Genomic DNA, 26,242 nt, shown 5'->3' with positions numbered 1-26,242 from the left:
GTAAGGGGTAGTCAGCAAGTTGAGTGGTAAAGACCATTCAATAAAATCAAGCAAATATGCTCATGCTGCAATAATAACCTCAGTGTAGGTTGTCGTGTAATCTAGCTAAGTAAACCTCATGGTCAAAAGCAAAACTGTTCTTGGTTGATTATTTGCAACAAGGGCGTCATGGTAGCATCGTGGTTAGCAAGACACTATTACAGCTCAGGGCATCAGAGTTTGGAGTTCAACTCCAGCATCCTTTGTAAGCAAGTTTGTGTGATCCTTCATGTGTGGGTGTGGGATTCCACAGAGTGCTCCAGTTTTCTCACACAATCCAAGAAAAGTTAACCTTATCTTCCTTATATTCGTCTGGGTAGCCTCCAACCTGATGGCATGAACACTGACTTCTCAAACTTCCGCTAATGTCCCAGCTCCCCCTCGTACCCCATCTGTTATTTATTTATTTATATACGCACATTCTTTTTCTCTCTCTCCTTTTTTTCCCTCTGTCCCTCTCACTATATCCCTTGCCCATCCTCTGGGCTTCCCCACTCTCCCTTTCTTTCTCCCTAGGCCTCCTGTCCCATGATCCTCTCATATCCCTTTTGCCAATCAACTGTCCAGCTCCTGACTGCATCCCTCCCCCTCCTGTCTTCTCCTATCATTTCGGATCTCCCCCTCCCCTCCCACTTTCAAATCTCTTACTAGCTTTTCTTTCAGTTAGTCCTGACGAAGGGTCTCGGCCTGAAACGTCGACTGCACCTCTTCCTAGAGATGCTGCCTGACCTGCTGCGTTCACCAGCAACTTTTATGTGTTTTGCTTGAAATTCCAGCATCTGCAGATTTCCTCGCGTTTGCATAAGTCATTGAAAATTGTCCCATGATTAGGATCAGGTTAAATCAGTGGATTGCTGGGCGGTGCGGATCGAAGACCCTACCCTTCGCTGTATCTTGAAATAAACAAATAAATAAATAAAATTATTGGGTTCATTATATTTCTTAAAATATGGATTTGTTAAATTCAGTGATTCGATGAAAACTAGGCGCAAGATAGCAACTCTCTACGTGATGAAAATGCCATGGACATTCACAATCTTGGCGCATCAGGTCACTTTGGTAACATTTTAGAACATTGGTATTCCCCGAGCACTGTTCCTTGCAAGAAACAATACAATCATATTAGGAGAAAAGAATTTAATAGATAACTGACTACTTCATAGAAATGCTAGTTAAAGCATTATAAATTTAAATAATGTAAACCAACTTTCTGAAAGTCACCCCATGAGCCTCTGGATCTAGCACATCATTCTCCATTCTCCTTAACTTCCATCATTACAACAAGATCCTACCACGAAACACATCTTCCTCCTTCCCCAACTCTCAGCTTTCCACAGGGATCGTTCTCTCCATGACTCCCTCATCCATTTGTCCTTCCTCACTGATCTCCTTCCTGACACTGATCTCTGCTGGCAGGACAAGAGCTACATCTACCCCTAAACCTCCTCCCTCACCACCATTCAGGGCTCCAAACAGTCCTTCCAGATGAGCAAGCACTTCACAAAAAAATTTGTCAGAGTTATTTACTATATCCAGAGCTCCCAGTGAGGATTCCTTTACATCAATGAGACCCAACAGAGATTGAGGAATTGCTTCACTGAACATCTTTGCTCTTCGAACACAAAATGCAGGATGTTCTTGTGTCCACCCCTTTCAATTTGATATCTCATTCGCATTCTGACACGTTGGTACATGGCTTTCCATTTGACATGATGAGGCCACACTCAGGTTGACGGAGCAACACCTCATATTCTGTTGGGTAGCCTCCACCCGATGGCATGAACATCGATTCTTCTAACTTCCAGTAATTTCTCCCCCTCCCCCTTCTCGCTTTCTCCGTTCCCCATTCTGGCTCCCCTCTTATCCCTTCTCTTCAAATGCCTATCACTTGCCTCTGCCATCCCCTCGTTCCCTTTCTCCTATGGTCCACTGTCTCTCCTGTCAGATTTCTTTTTAGTCAACCCTTTACCTCTTCTACCTATCACTCCCAGCTTCTTATGTAATCACACCTCCCCCCCCCGAACCTGGTTTCATCTATCACCTGCCAGCCTATACTCCTTCCCCTCCTCCCACCTTCTTATTCCATCTTCTTCCCCTTCTTTTCCAGTCCCGACAAAGAGTCTCGGCCCTATATTCATCTCCATTGATGCTACCTGACCTGCTGAGCTCCTCAAGTGCTTTCAAGATTTCCAACACCGCCAAATTTCTTGTGTTAATAATCAAATGTGTAGACACAGCTTCCACATTTTCTAAAAATATTACCAAGCTGTGAAGAATTAAGAAATGAAGAAAAGTAATCTCTAATGCCATAGCGTAGCACCTTCACAAAAAAGGTTGCAATCAAAATAAAAACTCAAACAGACTTTGTTGGTTGGTGATGCGAATGGCACTCTTCTTCAGATCTTTTGTGTATGATTAGCATACAGGCCACAAGCATACTGCTTTGGTGAGATCAGCACTGGAAATTAGACCATTTTCCCATTTGTTTGTGAATGCTTCTTTGTCAGACAGGTGGTGGATGCATTGAATTTGTCGAGATTCAATCTTAGCTCCGTGCTACGCAGGCTGTACCAAGACAAATATCAATTGCTGCCGAAAAGCTATCAACGTAGTAAAAATTGCCGTTTGGTATGTGCAAAATGCACTGACACTCTAGAACAACATGCTGTTTGTGATAGTGCTGCAAAGTGACACACTCGAAGGCACAGGAATATGTGCTAAGGGTTGTGCTGAACCTGGGTGTAGTCACTGTGGAGGCTGCGTGGGAAGACCACAGTTTGGGATTTCTCTGCCTTTGCACAAAAATCAATTCAAACTTGTGTTAAGACCTGACAAAATATTTTTTCAAGATTGTAAATGGATGACAAAAAACGATGCACAAACATTAAGAAACGGAAGTAACATTTGTTATCAAAACATTAACCTGAATGTTTTATATTACATACTTCCGATCATTTATAAAGCATTCTTGAAAAAAAACTCAAAAGCGTCTACGTCTTATGAATATATTTGCCAAGCCCTTCCTTTTCATTGCATAGTTAAGCTCCCCAACTAATCAGCCAATATGCATTGTAGGAGAATAAACTACATTATCCTTTGGCTTCAGACCAGCAACAGACGTCACCAAGTGACAGCCTGGAACACTATGTTCTTGGCAAACAAACAAAAATGTGTTTAAACGTATCACTGGGTAAAAGAGTCAATGCAAAAAAGCATTCTTAAAATTAAGATAATAATACAGTTACACACTTCAAAATACGAACAAAATGTGGTCAATCTAATCTATTAAGTTCCTCCTCCATCACTCCAGCCACCAGATTATTTAACTGCTTAATTACTCCTCCCTTCACACTGTATGACGATGTACCTGGAAATTTCAGCCCTCTGCTAGAAATTATGTAGGACAGGGAGTGATCAACCACAAGCCCAAGCCCCAGAGTTATTTCCTGTCAAATTTAAAAAGGCAGAGCAATTCACCTTTGAAAGCAATAAGTCAAAGCGTAAACTAAACAAATAAACTACCAATATCAGCAGTTATAAAAATCCTTTGTACACATCCAGTTGAAAGTGAACCACTACACCACTTTACCTCAAAATAATATTTCACATATGTAATTAATATAGTTATTTAACCTTGGCTGCTACTTCATGAATCTAAACCTTTACCAAAAGACATGAAATAGACACAGTACCAAATATGTTCAAATTAACTACCTCCATCCAAAAGTAACTGACAAAGCTAATCTATCACTCCCATTTTTTACAAATATTCGGCAGCCTTTAACACGGTTACCATATTATACTTCACCAACTTCTACTCAGATAGGTAGGATCACCTATTTGGTTCATTTTTTTAATCAACTATGTCAAAGCTAGGGTGGGTGGCACTGTTCTTCAGTGAGTAGAGCTACTAACTTACAGCTTCAGCAAAACATGTTCAATACTGATCTTCAGTGTTGGCTACATGGAGTTTGCACATTCACTCTGTGATCAAGGCTGTTTTCTCACTTCCACAAGTTTCTCTTCCCAGTTCCACACCTCTACGTTCCTTAAATATCAACACCTGTCCTCCTGTTTCCATTTGCATCTTGCTATTAAGCAGCATTATTAGTTTCCTCATGGTTGCTGATGTCACCTAGATTTACCATATCACTTACAGTATGTCCCATGTCTTTCAAATGTCAGGTTGCTTGTCCAGCAGCTAGGAATGGATGAGCAGAAATTTCCTCCAACCAAATATTGGAAACACCAAAGTCATCATCTTCAGAACCAGCCATAAGCTATTTCCTATCCACTAATTCCAGATGAAAGATCCCTGACCTACATTAACTGTTTTTCTCTCCACAGACATTGACAGCCTTGTTGAATGTTCCAGTATTTGGGTGTCAAGTTTTATTTGCTAATATTCCTTTAAAACTGATCTGATTTGTTTGTTAAAGGTGCTACATAATACAATGTTGTTGTCTCTGTTGTGTATGTCCAATTGTTCTTGTCTCAACACGCACCTGACGGTGACAGTCTCCGGGGCTTAGACGCTCTAACTCTCCAGAATGTGACTCCTTTAGAGATTCAGGCTAATTGGAGGACATGTTTTGGTGCCAAGGTTTTGATATTGAAAATTCAACTGAACTGAGGATCGGTGCTCAATCATCAGTTTAACTTTGGATTTTCGTCTACATCAAGTTTAGAACCCTATCTTCGTTTCGGTCTTGTAAAGAGTCTCAATTCTGGTCTCGGATACGCCAGCATTTGGGTCCTAACCATCGTATCAACCAGGGTTTAAAAATCATAGACCAGGTGCCTTGTCTTGTCAGTTCAATGAACTCAAAAAAGAGGAGCAGCCTACCACCATTTTGCCCCAAGCTAAGGGGTAAGGGGATATCAACGCACTTGTTTGCAAGGCCGAGGCACAAGAGGAGATTTCCAGGAACAGTCCTCTGGATTGTCTGTTCGTCCCAAGTTCCATCAGATCTCAGGTACTTCAATGGGGACACATATCAAGAATGACCGCTCACCCAGGAATTGTTAAGACCCATGAGTTCACTAAGAGAAAATACTAGTGGCCTGGAATGGCGAAAGAGGTCCAAAAAAAAATGCAGGCATGCAAGTTCTGTGGCCGGAACAAGGAGCCCAGCACCCAACCTCAAGGTTCCAGACAAACGAGGGCACACACCTCCATGGACTCTGTCACGGATCTTCTGCCTTCCAAGAGGAAGACCGTCATCATGGTAATTGTAGATCGTTTTTCGAAGGCCTGCAATTCATTGCTACAGACAAACCATCTGTGACAGAGGTGGCTAAAATTGTCCCGCACCAGGTCTACAGATTTCCAGAAGACATCGTGTCGGATCGCAGCCCTCAATTCACGTCACATTTTTGGAAGGTATTCTGTACGCTGACTGGGGTAATGGTGAGTCTTCCCTCTGGGTTTCACCCGCAGTCCAATGGCCAGATGGAGTGAGTTAACCAGGATATGGAATAAACTCTAAGATGCTTGGTCTCTGAAGGACTGGATGAGTGGTGCAACCATTTGATGTGAGCAGAGGTCACCCACAGCTCTTTACAGAATTCTATGCACAGGATGTCCCCATTCAAATGCCAATTCGGATATTCTCTGCCACTCTTCCCCGAGCAGAAGGCCGAGGTTGGAGATCTGGTGGCCGAAAATCTTGCCTGATGCTGCAAGGAAAAATGGACTAAGGCAAAGGAGATTTTGTTGGCCTCTACCCAGAAAGCTGAAATAAAGGCGAAAGGCAAGAGAAAATAGGGACCAGCTTTGCAGCCTAGGCAACAGGTCTGGCTGTCTACTCAGGATTTGCTTCTCCGGGTGCAGTCTAGGAAGTTGGCGCTGAAGTTCATTGGACCCTTCAAGGTTCTCATGAGAGTAAACCCAATGACTTACACCTTGTAATCCCCCCCAAGACCCTCAAGATCAAACCCACCTTCCACATTTCCAAATTAAAACCTGTTAACACCAGCCCTTTGGCCCCACCAACATCAGTCCCATCACTACCCAGGTTTGTTGATGAGGAACAGGTCTTCACCGTAAAAAGAATTCTGGATTCCAAACTGCTCAGGGTGGTTAGCAATTTCTTGTGGACTGGGAAAGATTCAGACCCGAGAAAGAGTGCTGATTCCAGAAAGGGACATCTTGGGTCCAGCACTCATCCGTGACTACCATCACTGTCTCTTCAAGCAGCCAGGGCTATCAGACGTCAGTCATAGGAGAGAGCGTCCTGTTACAACACCTACCTGACTGTGCCAGCCTCTGGGGTTTAGAAGTTCAAACTCTCCAGAACATGGACAGCTGGCATGGCCCCTTTAATGATTCAGGCCCGCCCCACTAATTGGCAGTCAAGTTGTGGCACCAAGATTTTAATATTTAAAAAGCACCTGAACTGAGGTTCAGTGCTCAATCGTCAGCTCAACTTTGGATTCTCGTCTAGCGGCCAATTCAGAACCTCGTCTTCGTTTCAGTTTTGGATCACGTCTTAATTCTGATCTCTGATACTCTAGCACTTGGGTCCCAACCATCCTCATCCAGGTCACCTTTTGCAGTTCTTATTTGTTACAGATAATTTTCTTTAGATGAAGTTATGAATGTTGCCAACATTGTTGGTTTCACTGACAGGGATCGACTTTGCACATGAGTCACTTCAGAACAGTTCAAAGTCCACTTCCTTGTCATATCACCATGCCGAGAACACTCCCCTCTTGTACAAAGAAACAGCCAAACTTAAAAATAATCAGTAATGAATTTAACAAAGTTAAACCATACAGAGACAGGTATAATGCCTATACCAATAGTATATTTGAGTACTCACTCAACTTTTACATAAAGCATCTCTATAGAAAGTTGGTTGTCAATCAGTATTGCTTACTAGTATCTCATTCAAAATGTAGTGCCCATGATCGCAGTGGGATTATTGCTTTAAAAAAAATGAAATTTTCAGTATTATCCCACTAACAATATTCAACAACACCCGTCAAATCATATGACCCTGCTTTGCTTCATAATTACGAACAACTTATTTCAGCTCATCAATAAAAGGCATTTTCATGAAGATTGGAGTTTCTAGTACTCAAACACCCAATGTCATCATCTAGTATTCACTAGTCTAGTGTAGTGTAGAGCTGATGCTCATTAAAATTTTCATTAACTATTCTGAAATCATCCCCTTATTCACTTCCAAATGAACTGAAGAAAACGTCTGGCCAAGTTTCTAGAACAAACCAGAGTTGTTCTGCCTATAGCAATGGAAATACAATTTCAACTTGTGGAACTATAATGCCCCCTAATGGAAATAACATTAAAAACAAAAAGTTCAAGTTCAAATTATTGTACAAATAAATGTGCATGGTATGAAAGAATAACCAGCCTTCCAATTTTTCAATCAAAAATTAAGACCCAAACCTCTATCAGATATTGCACTGAAATAAATTTATCAATAGGTTGTCTGATTTCTGAGAGTAAAAGAAAATCCCTACAAACCAAATTCTGAAGTATTGATTATCCAATAATTTGTAGTGTACCATGGGAATACGAAGCCTTGCTACATATTTTGTAGGATAATTAACTGAGACACAGAGGGTGAGAGAAAAGAAGTGACAAATAGTCACTCACCCACAACTTAATCATCTTGAGTGTTGACAAACGTTATCAGTCTAGCTCATCAAATTATTTTGGCAAACCATTCTACATATGGCAAGTACAAAAAATCAACTTAGTAAAATAATTTATTTCAGTTAGAATGTTATGTGATAAGCAGATTGAAATATGTGAATTTATCAAGAAAATTGTTAGCTTTAACATAATTTTATCATATCAATCCAAATGTTTGAATGTATTTACAAAGGTGTGGTGAATTTTTTTTTGCCTTTGCCATTCTGTTTGGCTGGCTAGAGAACAATGAGTGAAGGGAGGGGGCAAGGTGATCTGTCACCATGTATGGATGATTGCCATGGGTTAGGTTGCGGATAAATCTTTCATTTAATGCCTTCTATCAAGTTGATCATTGTGCTGATTCTGTTGTGCAGAGCATGGAGTAGGAAAAAATGTTATATTATATAGGTTACAGGAAACATTAACAACTTGAACCATAATGGTTTTTCCCAGGGTGCATTTACACAAATTAAATAAAGCATCAAAATTTGGCTTTTACTTTTGAAAGAGCTTTACTGAATTGTTGTGCCACCAAGTGGACAAAATAATACAGTGCACAGTAAAAGCATTTTGCAAGCTTTCCAATGTTTGTAACTTTGATGTTTTTTGTAACAGTTGTGAAGTGTTCTTGTTATGTTTTGCAACTTCAAAACATTAAACTAATTCAAAGGATTTGGGAGTCCAAATATTACTGAAATACTAAATACAAAACACCTCAAGTTGACTAAATATTTTAGACAGCAATATTATTCAAAACAAACACCAACGCAAACCTCTACTGGTTCAGCTAGTTGAACAATAAGCAAAAGAGCAAATAATTGCTAAACACAAGAGATTTTGGAAATTTGAAGTAACACACATAAAATACTGGAGGAACTCAGCCAGTCAGACAGCATCTATGGAGAAGAATACACAATCAACATTTCGTGCCAAGATCATTCCTCAGAATGTGAAGAAGTAAATCTTTGGCTTGTTTGATTGAACAAATATGGCCTTGCAATAGTTTTACTAAATTATCAAAAAGGGGTGCTAGATTAATAGGGGAAAAATTTCTCAGGGTTACCACATCTAATTCAGTAACTCCTGGTTTCAGTTGACATGTCAATCTCTTGGAACACAACAACCCTTTCAATCAAAATTTTAAAAATGGGTCAATACAGAACAAGACTCAATTTGAATGGGCTTGAAAATAGATGCTTTCAGTAAACATCAGTTCAAGGTAAAATTAAGGCTGATGACAACGTCCCCACTACCACTTCCACAACCACACACAAACACAACTCTTGAACATTCAATATCACTGGAAAGAGTAGCTATTAATGAGATAACAAACTGAAATTAAGTTATTAAGGACCGAGCTAATAAAATTCTACCTCAAATAACATAAAAACAAAGCAGATAAAAATAAAAATAAAAATATCGAAAGCTACAACAATCAATCATTTTGGCTCAGGCCTCAATTTACCAATCACATGTCAGGGTAACTTGCAGAGAATACAAACATACCTTTAAGGTAAAGCATTTTATACAAATTTCAAATTACTTATATTTCAATTTCAAAATTACAATAATATTAGCAATATTTTAATGTAGTCACTGACTCGCTGGAATTTAGAAGGCTGAGGAGGGATCTCATTGAAACCTTTTGAATGTTGAAAGGCCTAGACAGAGTAGATGTGGAAAGATGTTTCCCATGGTCGGGGAGTCTAGGACAAGAGGGCACAGACTCAGGATAGAGGGGCATCCATTTAAAACAGAGATGTGGAGAAATTTCTTTAGCCAAAGGGGTGGTGAATTTGTGGAATTTATTATCACAGGCAGCTGTGGAGGTCAGGTCACCGTGTGTATTTAAGGTAAGAGATTGATAGTTCTTGATTGGACATGATATCAAAGGTTATAGGAAGTTGGGCTGAGGAGGGAATAAAAGGATCAGCCATGATTGAATGGCGGAGCAGAGTTGATGAGCCAAATGGCATAATTCTGCTCCTATGGCTTTGGGTCATATAAGACATCTACCATTCTCCTAAATAAATACAGCAGCAAATTCTTCATTATCTCAATACTAAATACTGAAAGTCAATACTCAATGTCATTCAGTAATTTTGCTGAGTGCAGGGCCATTGACAGGATTGCAAGTGTTGTGGATTGTAGCTTTATACATTTTGCATTCATCCTAATCACACAGAAGTTGCAAAATTACATCACTTGAGTATACTTTAATATATTTTACAAATCTTCACATATAGTTTTAAAATATAATCCAATTAACTTCACAGTGAGAGTAATAATTGACTTCTCTTGCCTCCAATTAAGTAATTTTTGGAACTTCGGTCAATGACATTGCCAACTAACATAAAGCCATCTTCCATCATTTCTAGTTGCCACATTGTTCAACTGATGCCCTATCTCAAGACAGTGCCAGTAAATTTGCCTTATCTTTACTGTTAGCAAGGAAGAAATATTCTGATGGGCCACAGACTTAGTTATGAACTTAAAAAATTGGTACAAAGAAGTTAAATGAAAATTATAAGCATGACTACCAACAATGTACAATGATTCAGACCCAAGAGTAATTATCTGAAATCACTATTTCTTCCAATGAAATAGCAGTCTCCCAGCAGCTCACCTGCCAACATCACTCTTGTGATTCCCAGTTGTTGATTCTCAGCAAAGAAGATATTTTATCAGACAATTCCACACTTCTAAAAAGGTTCGTTATGGAGTTTTTATTTTCTTTCAATTAATCATAGGTACATAATGCCAAAGAAAAATACAAACCATAACAACACAGTTTTGGTGAAATAAGTAAGATGAGGATTATTTTATTGTAAGTATTGTGGATAAATCCTCAGATAGTACAAGCTGGCCAGATAAACAGCATCACTCAAATTGAATTGGGAGCATGCACTAATGGGAAATAAGGTCCTATTCACTGAAAACTAGGTAAGTTTTATATTGTACTATAAACAAGCAGGAAGATCTTCATTCTTGATTTAACTATTAGAACACAGGACAATTAGACCAGAGATAGAAAAAAGTAGTTTTGGGGCGGCATAGTAGCATGGTGGTTAGCACAACACTTTACTATACAAGCAACCCAGGTTTAATTCCCACTGCTGCCTGTAAGGAGTTTCTACGTTCTCCCCGTGACCGAGTGGGTTTCCCCGGGTGCTCCGGGTTCCTCCCACAGTCCAAAGACGTACAGGTTGGGAGGTTACTGTGCCATTGTAAATTGTCGTGTGATTGGGCTAGGGTTAAACTGGGGACTGCTGGGCGGCGTGGCTCGAAGGCCTGGAAGGGCCCATTCTGTGCTGTAGCTCAATAAGTAAATAAATATTTTTTCTGATTTAAAATTTGTTACAATAAATTTCTGGTGTAATGAAAAAAGCATACATAACCATCAGCAGAAGAGGTGCCCTTTATGGTACAATTATGGAGGTGGCATTTTCAAAAGTAATTCTTCGCATTTTATTTCCTCCAGCAAAACAAAACCTACACTCTTTACATTACAGCAAATTGAAGGCAAAAGTGGGATTGCAAAAGAGGATTAAAACTGGTTAAAATGAAGAGTAGATACCAATTAAAAACCTGAACTAAGCAAGTTCAAACAGCTCAAGCAAGCATACTTGAAATATGAACCAGAACAATTGTAATGACATTCTTGTTCAAACCAAAGTTTTCATCTTATATCTGGTACAATAGTTTGTTAAATCTAATTCAACAGACCAGAATAATTTCAGAAAAATATTATCAAACACTTGATCTAGAGCCTGACCTACCAAATGGAGATTGCATTGGCGTCTTTTAAAAAATCCACCTAAGATTGTTCTTTTTTCCAGTGAATCTGTAAAATCACTATTATGCTAGCCTTTAAAATTATGAACAAAGTTATGATGACAATAATGCAAATTGGTCCACTCTTACTGGTAAAATAAGTTAATTCACTAATAATTCTAATTATAAACTTGAAATTGAACATCAATTTCTGCATGATATGATGTTTCATTCATAATCTTGCATTAATCTTCACTATGAAAGGGAATTATTACAATGCCTCAAAGAGAAATAAAGAACAATATTGATCAGATTCACTCTTTAAGTATTCAGATTCCTGACTTACACATTCTCTGTTGCTCGCTTGACTGCTCACTGAAGCATCTGATTCAGTGCAATGGATGTCCATTAAACACTCCATTTGGTTACAAGTCACATCTTCATCATCACTGAAACTGTCCCAGTCAATCGCAAGCTCTTCTTCTGTAAGACAACAGACAGATTATATTTAGGAACAGTAATTAAAGGCTTAAGGGCCATTTTAAAATTTGTGAACAGTTTCAAAATTGTGATGCCAGTTCAGACTGGAATTCATCTGAAGTTAACTTTTTGTAATTAGGTGATGAGGTCTGAATGCATACTTGTCTTGTTTCTTCGTTTCATATGGTTTACAAAAATCCAGATCCTCAGCCGCATGCTTATCATAGCACAAATTAATATAGCTGACCAACAGTGGTTTATACAGTTACAGTTATGTTAGCTCTTATTTTAATTATTTCCTTTCTTCCTTCTTTATAAAATTCATAGGAAATACTTCAAAAGTTCAAATTTATTATCAAAGTACGTACACTCACTCAGAGGCCACTTTTTTTGGTACCTCCTGCACAAAATGAAGTGACCACTGAATGTATGGTCGTGGTCTTCTGCTGAAATGTGTGTTCAGAGTAACACTTCTGAACATCACTGTTGTAATGCATGGCTAGTTGGGTTACTATCACCTTCCTGTCAGCTTGAAACAGTCTGGCCGTTCTCCTCTGACCTCTCTCAGTAACAAGGCATTTTCACCCATAGAACTGCTGCTCATTGGATTTTTTTTTACACACAGCACTGGCTGTCATCTCAAGGGACTGTTGTGTGTGAAAATCCCAGGAGATCAGCAGTTTCTGAGATGCTCAAACCACCCCATCTGGCACCAACAATCATTTCACAGTCGAAGTCACTTAGATCACATTTCTTCCCCATTCTGATGTTTGGTCTGAACAACAACTCAACCTCTTGACCATATCTGAATGTTTTTATGCATTGAGTTACTGCCACATGACCGACTGATTAGATATTTGCATTAATGAGCACATGCACAGGTGTACTTTAATAAAGTGGCCTCTGAGTGTATATGTCACCACATACGACCTTGAGATTCACTTATGTCATGAGAAGCTACTCTAGACCTTGTTAGCCCCATTCCAAATCATGGCAGTGATGACACTTTAAACAAAGGGATCTCTGTATCTTAAGAAAACCATTTGGGCAAGTGTAAAGGAAATACATCATTGAAATACAGATCTGTGCTCTGTTTGTAATTATAAAGGAAAATGTTTTAGAGTCATAGATTCCCAGAGTACTACAGCACAGAAACAAGCACTTCAGCCCATCTAGTCCATGCCAAGTTGTTATACTGCTTAGTCCCATTGACCCATACCTGGACCGTAGCCCTCCATACCCTTCCCATCTATGTACTTACCCAAACTTCGCATGAATGTTGAAATTGAACCCATAACTACCATTTTTTGTTTAGAGATACAGCGTGGTAACAGCCAGTTAGCCCATGCTGCCAAATTACACGCATGTGAACAATTAACCTACTGACCCATAAGTCTGGAATATGAGAGGAAACTGGAGCGCCCACAGGAAATACACGGTCAAGAGGAGAACATACAAACTTCTTCCAGACAGAAGGAATTGAACCTGGGTCAATTGCTGTACTACTGTGCTGCCCCACTGTTTTCTGCTTACCGTGAAAAGAACAGCAGCAGATTTCAAAGCCATTTCAAGACTGGAAGTACCCTCAGGTGATCGTGTTCCCAGGTGCTGACACCCATTCCTCTCAGTGGTAAAAGTCACGTGCTTGAGAGGTCTGGCAGCTCGTTCCACAATCCACCACCATCCCCTCTGAGTGAAGAGCTTCCCCTTCAGGTTCTTTTTAAATATTTCAACCTTTCAACCTTAACATATGATCTGTAGTTCTAGTCTCACTTAATCTCAGTGAAAAAGCCTGCTTGCACTTGCCCTAGATATACCTGTCATAATTTAAAACTGCTATATTCTGTAACTCCAAAAACTAATAGCAAGAAATACACAGGAGCTGGGAGATTTGTCTACTTAGTTTGTTTTTCCTCTTTTTAGTGAGGCACTCACATATGACAAGGTAGCATAATGAAGTAGGCCATGTGTGTATATCTCACGTACAATCCAGAACGTATTATGTAAACTAACAAAGAATGCTAATCAAACTATATATATCCTCCCTGCTTAGCTATAAAAATCCAACTAAATATAGAAAGTATCTCAACTGTACACACATATATTTCAACTACTATATAGACATCCGCAGCATAGTAAATTTTAAATTGTCCCATTCAGGCCTAAAGATTTAATCACTGTGGATGATTTCTCACTCTTGTACGATAACATCCTTCCTGTCAGGGGGAATCATTCTTCTTGGCAGGTGAGACTTGAGGGTGTGAAACAATCACAGGTTCTGGGGCCTCCTCCGTGGTACAAGTTGACTCTCAGACTGCAGGAAGTGGCTCTGATAGCGGCAGCCAACTTTCCTCTCTAACGATTGACTCTGCTCTCCTCAACTGATCGATGTGTCATCTCCAGATGATATCAGACTCAATCTCCACTATGTAGGAGAGTGAATCAGTTTTGTCTTTAGTACCCACTTTTGATCAGCTCTGTAGTCCTTCGCTAGGACCGCTTGTCCAGGAGTGAAACATCGAGTTTCCTCAAGTTTGAAGAGCCCTCAATTTGTCTCAGCTGTTTGGCCTGCATAGTCCTTCTGAGATTGATTTGTGGAGGTCCAAGCTTGAGTGCAAGGTAGGACCGTGTTACAGCATAGTCGGTGAGTTGTTGGTTGTGAAGTGTGCTGCATTGTGACATGCAGGGAGAAATTGGCTAGCTTCTGATTCGGTAACAGTGTAGCATGTTCAGCTAACATCGCTCGCATTGTGTTCTTTTGACTCTGGACAAACCCTTTTCGCCAAGCTATTTCCAGCTGGGTGGTACGGTGCAGATGTAATATGTCTTATCCCATTAATTTTTCAGAATCTGTTGCGCAACAAACTGTGGTCTATTGTCCTTGAGAAGGGGCTTCACAACACATCAACAGTGCAGGAGAGCAATGCAGACTATTCCCAGGAACGCAGAGGTGCTGCTCCTGGCATCTTCTGGACTTGTTGGCATCCCAAACAGTACATGGTAAGCTGCTCAATCTGTTGATCTATCCCAGGCCACCAAGCAATGCTTCAGGCCAATGCTTTCTTTGTGATCACGCCTAGCAAGTAGCTCCTCCAACATCTTAGCTCTCAGCTTGGATGGTAAAATAACTCTCAATCCCCACATAAGGCGAGCCCCGTTAAGGGCAAGTTGTTCCCAGCACTGGTAGGAATGAGGAACTGGAATTTCTGCTGCACATTCCATCTGTTTTCAGTTACCATACAGGTGGGAGACAGTATAGGATCTTTTCTGGTTTCCCTTTGGATCATCTCTTCCGTATAGGGAGACTTTCAATTTGCATTAGGGAGAATATGTCAAGAGGAGTGTCCTCTTTTGAAAATTTTTCAGGTATTCCCTGTCCAAGGATAAATGGGAAAATATCAGCATTTCAAATCAAATCAAATTCAATTCAAGTTTAATTATCATTCAACTGTACATGAACACAGCTGAATGAAACAGTGTTCCACTGGGGCCAAGGTGCAAAACATACAGAGCACAACACAACCCAAGGCACATAGCACATTCAAGATAGCAAGCACACAGTCAAACAAGTTGACATGTCCCGCAAGTAGATGGTGCAGATCCCAGCAGTCTGCAAACTCTCACAAGCAATCCAACTTGCTATTCCACCAATCGAACACTGAGGAGAGCACTGACGGGAGATCCCAGCCCCCAACCAAGCATGGACACCATGCTGCACCACGTCCAGCATCTCCTCTCCTGGACAGCATCAGCAAGCAAGCCCTTACTACTGCAGAGAAAAATTACGCACAAATTGACAGAAAGACCTTGAATCTCGTTTGGGGTGTAAAACGTATCAACTAGTACTTGTGTGGGAGAGATTTTATTCTCATTACTAGTGCTCTGTTTTCTGGAGGACACTATTAGAACATCAAATTCAAGAGGACAACTAATCATGGAAATCTTTTTTCAATGTCTTTTTTAACTATTGCAAGACAATGCTGGGCTACAAGAACTTCAGGTACTGCAGGGCTACCACATCACTGAGCTGCTTGTTGGCAGAGGAGATGAACTTAGTGCTTACGACAGGAAGGCATTAAAGGTATCAGAGTTGGTGCGTGAAGGCAGCACGCAGTGTAGCTACGGGTGATTGTCATGGACATTTCACTTGCTATCCCTGCATTCCTGCTGCTACTGTTAGTGGAACACCCTTCTGTGGTTGGAAAATGGACACTAGTAATGAGAATAAACTCTCTCCCACACAAGTACTAGTCGATATGTTTTACACCCCAAATGAGATTCAAGGTCTTTTTGTCAATTTGTGCGTAATTTTTCTCTGCAGATGGAGATGTTCCTCATTATCCTCACCAGTAACAATGATGTCATCCATGTAACATGGAGTGCCTGGGCAACCTTGTAGCACCAAGTTCATAGCTTTCTGCAAGAGTGTGAGTGCAGATGCTACTACAAAAATAAACCTACTATAGCGATAAAGCCCTTTGTGAGTGTGGTGAGAACCACTCTGGACTCTCCTTCCATCTCCACCTGCAGGTAGGCTTCAGCTGAGTCCACTTTAGTGAAGTGTTTCCCTCCAGAAAGGTTTGCAAAGGTATCCTCTATCCTGGGCAGAAGGTGTGGATCTACTTTCAGCACTGGGTTGATAGTGACCTTAAAATCACCACAAATCCTGACAGAACAATCCTTCTTGGCTACTGGAACCACTGTGTTGTCCATGGGCTCCACTCAACCTTGAAAGGATTCCTTCAGCCTCCATGCGATCTAGCTCACTGATCAAGAATGATGTAAGGAACCAGACTGGCTCTGTAAAACTTGGGTGTCGCATTTTCATTTAACACTTGTTACCCTTAACATGTTTGAGTTTTCCACTACCATCCTTGAACACTGCCGTGGCATCATCCAGTACCTTTCTTAACTCGCTTTCAGTGGACTCTATTGCAGGGGATGTGGGATGCAAATGGTGGATGGATCTCCCATCAAGGTGTAGGTGTCTCAGCCAACTGCACTCCCACAATGCTGGCCCTCCTGTTTTTAACACATATAGGCCCAAGGTAGCTTGTTAGTTGTTGTATTTCACTGTTATGAATGACATTCGCATAGGAGTTATCTTTTCTCTAGTATAGGTTCTTAGTTGCCGTTCACTTCTAGTGTAAGCCATATTGCTTGTCTCATATTAGTTTTCACATTGTAAATCTCAAGGCTACCCATTCCTGTGTCACTCACGTCATTATCAGATTTTTCATCTATAGCATGCAAATTAGTGCTCTTTTTGAAACTGCAACTTGACATTTTCTTTTTCTCTTCCCTGCAGTCCATGTATTTTTGTCTGCCTGACGTGCCCTTTGTACGTGCCCTACTTTGTTGCATTTTCTGAAAATTTCATCCCTAAACCTACATTGGTCTGGAGTATGAGAGTCCTTACCACAACAGAAACACAGGCAGGTTTCTGTTTGGAGATTGCCATTTTGTTCATGCTCACTTTCATTCCTGGCTACAACTCAACTGAGTCTTTGGCTGCTGTTTCCATTCATACAGTGATTTCAATTGCTCTTTTAAATGCAAGTTCTGCTTCAGTTAGGAGCCATTTTTGAAAGCTTTCTTGTACAATACCACAAACTAAACAATCTCTCAGTGCATCATTAAACTCATCACTGAACTGACAATTCTTGGACAATTTGTTCAATTCAGCCACGCAAGCTGAAATGGATGCCCTTTCCTTTTGATTCCACTTATGAAACCTGAAGCGTTCTGTAATCAACAACAATTTTGATTCTAAACGTTTCTGGATTCTGTTAATGATATCAGCAAAGGGAATTTTGGCTGGTTTTGCTGCAACAGTTAAACTTCTAAGCAAACTGTATGCTTTTCAACCCACTGCACTCAGCAACACTGGCACTCATTTCTCATTGGCTATTTCATTTGCCTCAAAATACTGCTCAATTTGTTCAGTATACACCATTCAGTTATCTGTTGTGCATTCAAACATATCTGTCTCTCTGATAGAAGGGAACAGGTGGATGTCGTACACTTGGATTTCCAGAAGGCGTTCCATAAGGTGCTGCACAAGAGACTTGTAAATAAGATACGGATGCATGGAGTCAGAGGAAGTATATTGGCATGGATAGAGGATTGGTTCACCAATAGAAGGCAGAGAGTTGGTATAAATGGGTGTTTCTCCAGTTGACAGTCAGTGATGAGTGGGGTGCCGCAAGGGTCGGTGCTGGGCCCACAGCTGTTTACCATTTACATTGATGATTTGGAAGAGGGGACTGAGTGTAGCGTAGCAAAATTTGCTGATGACACTAAACTGAGTGGAAAAACAAATTGTACAGAGGATGTGGAGAGTCTGCAGAGGGATATAGGTAGGTTAAGTGAATGGGCCAAGGTCTGGCAGATGGAATACAACGTTGGTAAATGTGAGATCGTCCACTTTGGAAGGAACAATAGAAGAGCAGATTATTATTTAAATGGTGAAAAATTGCAGCATGCTGTTGTGCAGAGGGACTTGGGAGTGCTTGTTCATGAATCACAAAAAGTTCGCTTGCAGGTACAACAGGTTATTAAGAAGGCAAACGGAATGTTGGCCTTCATTGCTAGAGGGATTGAACTCAAGAGCAGGGAGGTCATGCTGCAACTATACAGGGTACTGGTGAGGCCGCACCTGGAGTATTGTGTGCAGTTCTGATCTCCATACTTGAGGAAGGATATACTGGCTTTGGAGGCAGTGCAGAGGAGGTTCACCAGGTTGATTCCAGGGATGAAGGGGTTAACCTATGAGGACAGATTGAGTCGTCTGGAACTATACTCTCTGGAATTCAGAAGAATGAGAGGGAATCGTATAGAAACATACAACATTTTAAAAGGGATAGATAACATAGAAGTAGGAAAGTTGTTTCCATTAGTAGGTGAGACTAGAACTAAGGGACATTACCTCAAGGTTCAGGGGAGAAGATTTAGGACAGAGATGAGGAGACACTGTTTTTCCCAGAGAGTGGTTAATCTGTTGAATTCTTTGCCCAGGGAAGCAGTTGAGGCTTCTTCACTAAGTATATTTAAGATACAGTGAGATAGGTTCTTACATAGTAAGGGAATTAAGGGTTATGGGGAAAAGGCAGGTAGATGGAGCTGAGTTTACGGACAGATCAGCCATGATCTTATTGAATGGCGGGGCAGGCTTGATGGGCCGGATGACCTACTCCTGCTCCTATTTCTTATGTATTATGTTAGCCAGATATTTCTGCTTATTTATTTATTTACTTGCTATCACCCAGTACTCAATGTTTATGAACCCATACCCATAAACTAACAAAATAGGTTCATTTTAATACTTCCTTGTTGCCACTGTTATGTTTTTTAACTCCAGAAACTAATCAAAAGTAAATCCCAGGAGCTGGACAATTTGTCTACGTAGTTTTATTTTTCCTTCTTTTAGTGAGGCGCTCACATAGGACATTATGACATAATGATTTATGTCATTCATGTACTTCTTGAATATAATGAATTAAGTAAACAAAGAATGCATAATTAAACAATATATTTACAACTATTACTCAAATATTACTGAAATATTAAATACACTATAGTACCTCCATTATATCTCCCCAAATCCCCATGTGATCTCGGGAATAAAGTCCTAACATATTCAGTCTTTCCCTATGACTCAAGTCCTAAATCCTACAAAAGGTAGTGGATTCAGCCCAGTACATCACAGGTAAAACCCTCCCAAACCACGAAACACATTGACATGAAACGTTGCCATAGAAAAGTAGCAACCACCAAAGATCCTCACCACCCAGGCCATAGTCTTTTACCGCTGCTGCCACCAGATAGAAGGTACAGGTGCCTCAGGTCTCACACCACCAGGTTCAAGAACAGTTACTACTCCTCAACCATCAGGCTCTTCAACAAAAGGGGATAACTACACTCATTTAAGGACTCTGTTATAATGTTACTTCATTCTCATTATTTATTGCTATTTATTTATTATCTGCATTTGCAGTTTGTTTACAATTTACAGATCCTGCTTACGGTTACTCCTGCATGAACTTGCTAAATATACTCGCAGAAAAAGAATCTCAGGGTTGTACGTGGTGACGTATATGTACTCTGATAATAAATTTTACTTTGAACTTTAAATCCCAGCAACATCCCGATGAATTGTCTCTGTACTCCTTCAATCTTATTGATATCTTTCCTGTAGGTAAGTGATCAGAACTGCACACAAGATTCCAAATTTGGCCTCACCAACATCTCATGCAACCTTAACATAACATTCAAAATCCTGTAGTCAACACTTTGATTTATGAGAGACAATCTACCAAAAGCACTCTTTATGACCCGTTCTACCTGTGTCGTCACTTTCAAGGAGTTATGGATCTATACTCCAAGATCCCTCTGTTCTACTGCACTCCTCAATGCCCTACCACTCCCTGTGCAAGTCCGACACTGATTTCCCTCCCAAAGTGCAACACTTCACCTTTGCCTGCATTAAATCTCATGTGCCTTTTTTTTTCAGCCCATTTTCTCAGCTGATCCAGCTCTGGCTGCAGATTTTAACAGCCTTCCTCGCAGTCCACTATGCTTCTCATCTTAGTGTCATCCGCAGATTTGCTGAACCAGTTTACCATCATTCAGATCATTGATATAGATGACAAACAACAATGGACCCAGCACCATCCACAACCACTGTCTGGTTTCTCCTGAAAGCCAATGTCAAATCTGATTCACTGCTTATCCCAAATGCCAAGTGACTGAACCTACTTGGCCAGTCTCCCATGTGGGACTTAGTCAAAGGCTTCACTAAAATCCATATAGACAACATCCACTGCTTTTCCTTTAGGGGTGTGTTTCGCTGTTGTTCTGTTGTTGTTGCTTGTGTTATATGTGAACATGGTGGCAATTCCATGTTGGTGCCAGAATATATGGTCCCCAGCACATCATAACGTTGGGCTGGTTGTTCATGCAAATGATGCAGTTCACAGACTGTTTCTGAAATACATTTCTATGTTATTTATAGAACATAGAATAGTACAGCAGCCCTTTGGCCCGCAATGTTGTGCTGACCCTCAAACCCTGCCTCCCATATAACCCCCCACCTTAAATTCCTCCATATACCTGTCTAGTAGTCTCTTAAATTTCACTAGTGTATCTGCCTCCACCACTGACTCATGCAGTGCATTCCACGCACCAACCACTCTCTGTGTAAAAAACCTTCCTCTAATATCCCCCTTGAACTTCCCACCCCTTCCTTACCTTAAAGCCATGTCCTCTTGTATTGAGCAGTGGTGCCCTGGGGAAGAGGCACTGGGTGTCCACTCTATCTATTCTATCATGTCTCCTCTCATCCTCCTTCTCTCCAAAGAGGAAAGCCCTAGCTCCCTTAATCTCTGATCATAATGCATACTCTCTAAACCAGACAGCATCCTGGTAAATCTCCTCTGTACCCTTTCCAATGTTTCCACATCCTTCCTATAGTGAGGCGACCAGAACTGCACACAGTACTCCAAGAGTGGCCTAACCAGAGTTTTATAGAGCTGCATCATTACCTTGTGACTCTTAAACTCTATTCCTCAACTTATGAAAGCTAACACCCCACAAGCATTCTTAACTACCTTATCTACCTGTGAGGCAACTTTCAGGGATCTGTGGACATGTACCCCGAGATCCCTCTGCTCCTCCACACTACTAAGTATCCTGCCAATTACTTTGTACTCTGCCTTGGAGTTTGTCCTTCCAAAGTGTACCACCTCACACTTCTCTAGGTTGAACTCCATCTGCCACTTCTCAGCCCACTTCTGCATCCTATCAATGTCTCTCTGAAATCTTCGACAATCCTCTACACTATCTACAATACCACCAACCTTTGTGTCGTCTGCAAACTTGCCAACCCACCCTTCTACCCCCACACCCAGGCCATTAATAAAAATCACGAAAAGTAGGGGTCCCAGAACCGATCCTTGTGGGACACCACTAGTCACAACCCTCCAATCTGAATGTACTCCCTCTACCACGACCCTCTACCTTCTGCGGGCAAGCCAATTTTGAATCCACCTGGCCAAACTTCCCTGGATCCCATGCCTTCTGACTTTCTGAATAAGTCTACCGTGTGGAACCTTGTCAAATGTCTTACTAAAATCCATACAGATCACATCCACTGCACTACCCTCATCTATATGCCTGGTCACCTCCTCAAAGAACTCTATCAGGCTTGCCAGACACGATCTGCCCTTCACAAAGCCATGCTGACTGTCCCTGAACAGACCATGATTCTCTAAATGCCCATACATCCTATCTCTAAGAATCCTTTCCAGCAGCTTTCCCACCACAGACACAAGGCTCACTGGTCTATAATTACCCAGACTATCCCTACTACCTTTTCTGAACAAGGGGACAACATTCGCCTCCCTCCAATCCTCCGGTACCATTTCCGTGGACAACGAGGACATAAAGATCCTAGCCAGAGGTTCAGCATCTCTTCCCTTGCCTCATGGAGCAGCCTGGGGAATATTCCTTCAGGCCCTGGGGACTTATCTGTCCTAATGTATTTTAACAACTCCAACACCTCCTCTCCCTTACTATCAACATGTTCCAAAACATCAACCTCACTCATATTGTCCTTACTGTCATCAAGTTCCCTCTCATTTGTGAACACTGAAGAGAGGTATTCAATGAGGACCTTGCTCACTTCCACAGCCTCCAAGCACATCTTCCCACCTTTATCTCTAATTGGTCCTACCTTCACTCCTGTCATCCTTTTGTTCTTCACATAACTGAAGAATACCTTGGGGTTTTCCTTTACCCTACTCGCCAAGGCCTTCTCATGCCCCCTTCTTGCTCTTCTTAGCCCCTTAAGCTCCTTTCTTGCTACCCCATATTCCTCAATAGACCCATCTGATCCTTGTTTCCTAAACCTCATGTATGCTGCCTTCTTTCACCTGACTAGATTTTCCACCTCACTTGTCAACCATGGTTCCTTCACCCTACCATTCTTTATCTTCCTCACCGGGACAAATTTATCCCTAACATCCAGCAAGGGATCCTTAACATCCTACAAGAGATCCCTAAACATCAACCACATGTCCATAGTACATTTCCCTGCAAAAACATCATCCCAATTCATACCCGTAAGTTCTAGCCTTATAGCCTCATAATTTGCCCTTCCCCAATTAAAAATTTTCCTGTCCTTTTCCATGATAATGCTAAAGGCCAGGAAGCGGTGGTCACTGTCCGCCAGATGCTCACCCACTGAGAGATCTGTGACCCGACCCAGTTCGTTACCATTCTGATGTACATGTGATAAAAAAAATAAATCTGAACAAGTCCAAGATGTCCATAACTCATTTATGAATGCATATTTAATACATACAATTTAACTATGATTGCAACTTTCTAAAACAGAATCAAAAGTAGTGTAGGTCATTAAAAAGCATCCCCAGCCCAAGGCCAGACAGGTCTTCAATGAGGCAGATCAGCCATGTTCATAATGAATATGGGTCATACTGGAGTGACCTATGACTGCTCCTATTTCCTTCTGTTCATATGTTTCTGCTGATGGGATTCTGTGATCAACTACTGTAATGTCCCACACCTCTTCGACGTCTTTATTGGATATGCCTCAAGAATGATTTGCTTCCATTTGATTTCTGAGTACAGAAAAGTATTTTGCGCATTGAGATTGGGGGTGCACCAAGAGCATTGTGTATAGGAGTTGGGATGTAATGTTGAAATTGTATAAGGCACTGGTAAGGCCAAATTTGGAGTATTGCGTACAGTTCTGGTCACCGAATTATAGGAAAGATGTCAATAAAATTGAGAGAGTACAGAGGAGATTTACTAAAATGTTGCCTGGGTTTCATCTCCTAAGTTACAGAGATAGGCTGAACAAGTTAGGTCTTTATTCTTTGGAGCCCAGAAGGTTGAGGAGGGACTTGATAGAGGTGTTTAAAATGATGAGGGGGATTGATAGAGTTGACGTGGATAGGCTTTTTCCATTGAGAATGGGGAAGATTCAAACAAGAGGACATGAGTTGAGAGTTAAGGGGCAAAAGTTTAGGGGTAACATGAGGGGGAACTTCTTTACTCAGAGAGTGGTAGCTGTGTGGAACGAGCTTCCAGCAGAAGTAGTTGAGTCAGGTTCGATGTTGTCGCTTAAAGTTAAATTGGATAGATATATGGACAGGAAAGGAATGGAGGGTTATGGGCTGAGTGCAGGTCGGTGGGACTAGGTGAGAGTAAGAGTTCAGCACGGACTAGAAGGGCCGAGATGGCCTGTTTCCGTGCTGTAATTGTTATATGGTTTTATGTTATATGGTTATAAGATTGGGGGAGTAATGGACAATCAGGAAGCCTATCATGGCTTTCACAGGGATCTGTATTAGCTGGAAAATAAGCTGAAAAGAGGCAGATGGAATTTAATCCAGACAAGTGTGAGGTTTTGCACTCCAGGTAGACAGGGTCGCAAAGAAAGCTTTTGGCATATTGACCTTCATAAATTGGGTACAGAAGACTGGATGTTATATTGAAGTTGTGTAAGACATTGGTGAGGCCTAATTTGGAGTATTGTGTGCAGTTTTGGTTGCCTACCTACAGAAAAGTTGTAAATAAGGTTAAAAGAGTGCAGAGAAAATTTACAAGTTCTGGAGAACCTGAGTAATAATGAAAGATTGAATAGTAGGACTGAGATCGTGTGAATAGCCAGAGGCCTTTTCCCAGGGTTGAAATGGCTAAATTGAGGGGGCATAGTTTTAAGGTAGGCCGGCTGGTGGCGCAGTGATATCAGCGCCGGACTCCGGAGCGAAGGTTCCTGAGTTTGAACCCAGTCGGGCCGCTCTCCATCCGAGCTGGGTTGAGTGTCGAGTTTGCAACTCAACCTCATAAAAAAGACTACGCTGTGAGGAGGACGTGGGGGACCACTCACAGAATCTTCCTCCAAGACAACTACTTGAAAAAGTGGTCGCCGCGGCTCTGGCAGAGTATGGCACACAAAAAAAAGCTTTTAAGGTGCTTGGAAGTAGGTAGGAAGGGGATGTCTGAGGTTAGGTTTTTCACACAGAGTTGTGAGTGCATGGAATGCAGTGCCAGCAAAGGTGGTAGAGGTGGATACGATAGGGTCTTTTAAGTGACTCTTAGAAAAATGGAGTACATGGAGCTTAGAAAAAGAGGGCTATGCGGTAGGGAAATTCAAGGCAGTTTCTAGAGTAGGTTACATGGTCAGCACAATATTGTGGGCCGAAGGGCCTGTACCGTGCTGTAGATTTCTATGTTCTATGTTCTAGGACTGTATTCTTTAGAACATAAGAGATTGAGAGGAGATTTAATAGAGGTATATGAAATTATGATCGCTATTATTAATTTTTAATAGCATGGGGTACCCTTTATGCAGGCAAACAAATGGCCTTAACACAGCATGGTCCAAAATCTGACCTTGCTGCATAGAACTAATACACACAAGAGAACTATAAATAATCCTGTCCTCAAATGAGCCTTTTGTCACACCTTTGTAAGTCTGTAATTCAATCTCTGTAACTCTACTCCTTCCCTCAACTTTCCCTGATCTGTCCACCTTGCACTGGTCTACTCCCCCACCCCCACATGCTCTCTCTTCACTCACCATGAGAGGGAGAGTGTCACTTCCTACTTCTCTTGCCTTCTTATTCACACATTTTCCTCTCTTCATTTGTCTCACCACTAGCCCACACTCCATATCTACCTGCTGCTCACTTTCTGAAAGCTGCCCCTCACCCCTCGATCAGGGTCACTCCCCACTGTCGAACACCATCTTCATTTCCCAAGCCAAAAGCCAGTTATCTAAAAAGAACTCCACATCCTCTCTCAGAAAAGTTCAGCATATTTCCAGCTGCCCACCCCCTCAACCCCATTGCCTCAGTGTTGCCTAATGTCAGCGGAATGAAGTGTTCCTGCTGCTCTGTCAGAATTTGGTACATTCCAGCCCAACATTTTCCAGTCGACAAGACTAATTGGAATAGGAGTATCTCGCTCAGTTTCCACCATTATTCTACTTATCCAGTGACCCTAAATAGAACATATACTGTACAAGTACAGAACACACATCAAACATCTGTATCTTACATTCCTCTTAAAATGCTTCCCATTTGTAGATAACTGGCCTACAGTCTGTCCCATGATTTACACACAAGTCAAAAACATAACTAACACTGCTGAAGTAAGTATATCCTTTTAAATCTAACAAAACTTGATGATCGTTTTTTTCATTTCAATTCAATTAATCAATCTCATCTATTAGGTGTCAGACATGAAACATTAGCCTGA

The 26,242-nt window shown here is 41.2% G+C and overlaps 1 protein-coding gene across 3 annotated transcripts in view; it reads right to left on the bottom strand.

Moving 5' to 3' along the window:
* spidr (scaffold protein involved in DNA repair) overlaps positions 1-26,242 on the bottom strand; it is a 282,041-nt gene that overhangs the window by 233,483 nt on the left and 22,316 nt on the right. For all 3 annotated transcript variants that reach the window (XM_063063232.1, XM_063063243.1, XM_063063237.1), the window contains one exon: positions 11,823-11,959. In XM_063063232.1, the coding sequence (XP_062919302.1) occupies positions 11,823-11,959 (137 nt within the window). The remainder of the gene's footprint in view (positions 1-11,822; positions 11,960-26,242) is intronic.

Source organism: Mobula hypostoma, chromosome 1, assembly GCF_963921235.1.
Source record: "Mobula hypostoma chromosome 1, sMobHyp1.1, whole genome shotgun sequence".
In the NCBI taxonomy this organism is placed as follows: domain Eukaryota; kingdom Metazoa; phylum Chordata; class Chondrichthyes; order Myliobatiformes; family Myliobatidae; genus Mobula; species Mobula hypostoma.
This window is presented reverse-complemented; position numbering and strand designations above follow the sequence as displayed.